The sequence below is a fragment of the Notothenia coriiceps genome, unplaced genomic scaffold, assembly GCF_000735185.1.
Source record: "Notothenia coriiceps isolate Sejong01 unplaced genomic scaffold, NC01 NC01_scaffold00007726, whole genome shotgun sequence".
Taxonomy (NCBI): domain Eukaryota; kingdom Metazoa; phylum Chordata; class Actinopteri; order Perciformes; family Nototheniidae; genus Notothenia; species Notothenia coriiceps.
The window spans coordinates 132-3,358 of record NW_011340427.1 but is presented as its reverse complement, the minus strand read 5'-3'; the positions used below and the strand labels follow the sequence as shown (position 1 = coordinate 3,358).

The 3,227-nt window shown below is 43.4% G+C and overlaps 1 protein-coding gene across 1 annotated transcript; it reads right to left on the bottom strand.

Moving 5' to 3' along the window:
* Nucleotides 1-2,174: 2,174 nt before the first annotated feature.
* Nucleotides 2,175-2,758, bottom strand: LOC104944254 (CBP80/20-dependent translation initiation factor-like). Its single transcript, XM_010769767.1, has 2 exons — nt 2,522-2,758; nt 2,175-2,300 (listed from the first exon to the last, which is right to left on the bottom strand). Exons 1-2 carry the CDS (start codon nt 2,696-2,698, stop codon nt 2,175-2,177), a joined length of 303 nt encoding a protein of 100 aa, XP_010768069.1. The 5' UTR covers nt 2,699-2,758.
* Nucleotides 2,759-3,227: the final 469 nt, after the last annotated feature.

The window sequence follows — 3,227 nt, the reverse complement described above, 5'->3', positions numbered from 1 at the left end:
AAAAGTGAACCAGCGTTGTAGGACCGGAAGCCCAGAGTTTTCCCTGAAGTTAGCCCGCTAAGCGAAAATCCGGCTTCGTAGTACAGGCCTCTCGTGAATCATACCTCTAAATCTGTGATGAGCAATAATACTCTGAATCCCCGAGACTGTACTGTCTGAGCAGAGCAGCACACACACGCTCAGATATTATGAGGACTAACTGACTAATAATTCATTTAAGATGATTCAATTACTGGCTCAGGCCGCACAGTATCTCATGTTAGTTAAGAGCGTACTTTCTACACCAACCACAGGCTAGCAGAGTGTGCAGAGCTGTGGATTTGTTGTGCAGTCACTTCTAGCCAAACATTTGAGCTGACGGATTGGAAAAAACTAACCAGCACATACAGAGCTGAGAGCTGAGCAAACCTACGCTTTAGTCAATGAGATGCTCCAGTGACCAGAGGGAGGATGACAACAACATGGAGGTAGCAGTAGAATCAGGTTAAAACATACAGGTACTACTCTCAGTTACTGCAGACTAGCAACATAGATTCATGGGTCACAAAGTGAATCGGACATGTGCTACATTAAAGGTCCCCTATTATACTGTTTTTCATCAATATATTTTAGGTCTCAGATATATACAAAACATGTCTCTGAAGTGTTTGGCTCCAAATACAGATCATGCATTGTAGCATCCCATAATCCCCTCTGTTTCAGCCCTGTTTCAAAAGTGCTCATTCTGTGTCTGTAGCTTTAGATTAAAATACGGAGCCACTCCCCACACCCCTCAGAGTTATTTGGTTAAAAAGAACACAATGGTGCTCTAGGACAGGGTATATGCAGGAATCCTGAAGTCAAATGTAATACCTTTTAAGACCTTTTTTCCTTATATTTTAAGACCTCATCGCCACTTCGAGTTTTAACCGGTTACATTTGGCGACACACTTTACCTCACATTTACTATATACAGTATTGATTGTCCTTCCTGCTTATCTTCCAACCATTTGGACGCAAACTTGCATTTCCCCATAACGATGTTGTTTAACAACCGGCGTAAACGGACCTTTGCGCGCTATCAAGCAGTGAGCGTGCGATGTCCTGTTCAGATGATGTCAAATCCAGGGGCGTACTGGGACTAAAAATCAGCCCGGGCATCTCGACCGGCCCACTTCGGTACCACTAGTAAATTGTCAACGGGGGGTGCTCGTGACTTATCCGACCGGCCCACATCGTCCGACCGGCTCACTTCGGTACCGGCCCATCGGGATTCGTCCCGAAAGTCCCGATGGCCAGTCCGCCACTGGTCAAATCCAACGGGATGCCATAAATAAACTACACAGAATCACACTACACACCTATGCATGATTACATTCAGGCAAACTGTAGAATACAACCTCTTTGGACAATTTATATACTTATTGAAAACAAGCTACAACATTTAATACCTTGGAAAATTACGTTTAATACTTTTTAAGACCCCGCGGACACCCTGTAGGAGGAGATTCAGGTGATAAGGTGGGGGGGGGTCACCTTGGTTGGTTATGGGCTACTGGTTACACAAGCCAAAACATCGTTATGACATCATAAAGTGGCCAACATCTGATCAGCTCATTTTCAGACAGGTTTTTATATAAATGGATCAGGACAAAAAGTAAGCAAACTTTTTTGCTGAACTTTCAGAATCTCTTTACACAGAGGGGCCACATGTTTATGTATAAAATACATGAAAAAGTGGATTTTGCATAATAGGGCCCCTTTAAATAAGTCGTTTGTGTTGTGACTAAAACACAGGTCAGAGCTTTGTGTTTTAATTTCAAAACATCTTTATTCCCTCCCCATTGTTTTAGCTTTATTTACACTGTAAAAGTTAGAGTCTTGCTTTGTGTGCTGTCAGACTTTAAATATATTTATACATCTTCAAAAAGTAAAGGGGATGCATGATGCAACAGTTATGAACTCATGAATATGCTGCAGCATGTGTTATTGCTTCATTATTGTCTGGTCTAAAATAAAGACCAACCATATATTTTTTGAGATGGACATTGATAGGTCCTTCTTCCCATTCACTACACTCCTTGTGATGGACAGCAGGGTACATCTGATCCAAGCATTTTGGCCGGTACAGCCCTTTAGTGGGATAATGACTATGCTTTGCAAAGCTAAACTGTGACTGATTATTGAATGCATAATTAATGGTCACCTCCAAAGCTGTGAAATAAGCGGAACCCAGCAGAAACACTTACTGGCTTGGTTGAGCCTCTTCCCCGTGAAGACGTCCAGCTGCCATCTTTCTTGTTGTTACAGTCATCTGTCCACTGGAGGAGAGACATGGGGGGGGGGGAGAAGGTGCTTTATTAAATAAAGTGGGTTTATTTTAGTGTAGGAAATAATGTAAATGCCATTAGGGGCAGCTGTTTTGATGCAGGCTGTACCCCACAATAATATATTTGAATGACAGAAACCAGAGAAACCACCAGAGTCTGTACTAAGAACATTTTTTTCTGCATGTCATCCAGTGAAATAATAAGAGTCTGACCTGTGGCACCTTGCCACCATTGTCCAGGTCCAAGTCCCCATCCGCCTTGTCTCCCAGAAGCCCCTGCACCTGATACTCCAGCACATAGCTGTCGATGAAGCGCTCCAGCTCCTCTATCTCCTGCGAGCGTGTGCTCCCAGCCTCCGACGATGCTGACGCCACTGAAGAGTTCTCCATGACAACCAGCGCTGTGACGGATGCTAGGGGAGCAGGGGGAGGGAAGGAGGAAAGTGACCTGTGGAGGGAGGAAGAAAATACAGTTACATGACTAAGAGTTTACAAGGTAGTGCATTCATCTCCTGTGAGGCTGGCCTGTGTTTATAACAAGAACATTAAAAGATATGAATGAACAGAGATAAGGCGAGTTCAAGTCCCAGGTGAGTGGGATAGATGTGCACATTCAAATCAACAGTCTGATGGCATTTTATGACACACAAGAATCACCCCTTCCTTTTTAACCCATTTGTACTACAATGTATTTGTTCTTTCTTCATAAGCAACAACCAGAGTAGGCTTGCCCTCATACTTGCATGAATGAGCTCGTCACCGCTTAATCTAAAAGCCATAGAGCAAGGAAGATACATTGCAGACACTGTTTATGGCAAGAAAAGCCAAACATTCACGGGCAGCCACATTCAGAGTCAAACCGGTCCAACAAAATGTGACTGTCCATCTTTGTTATGATGGTGTCTGACATAAAGCTCAG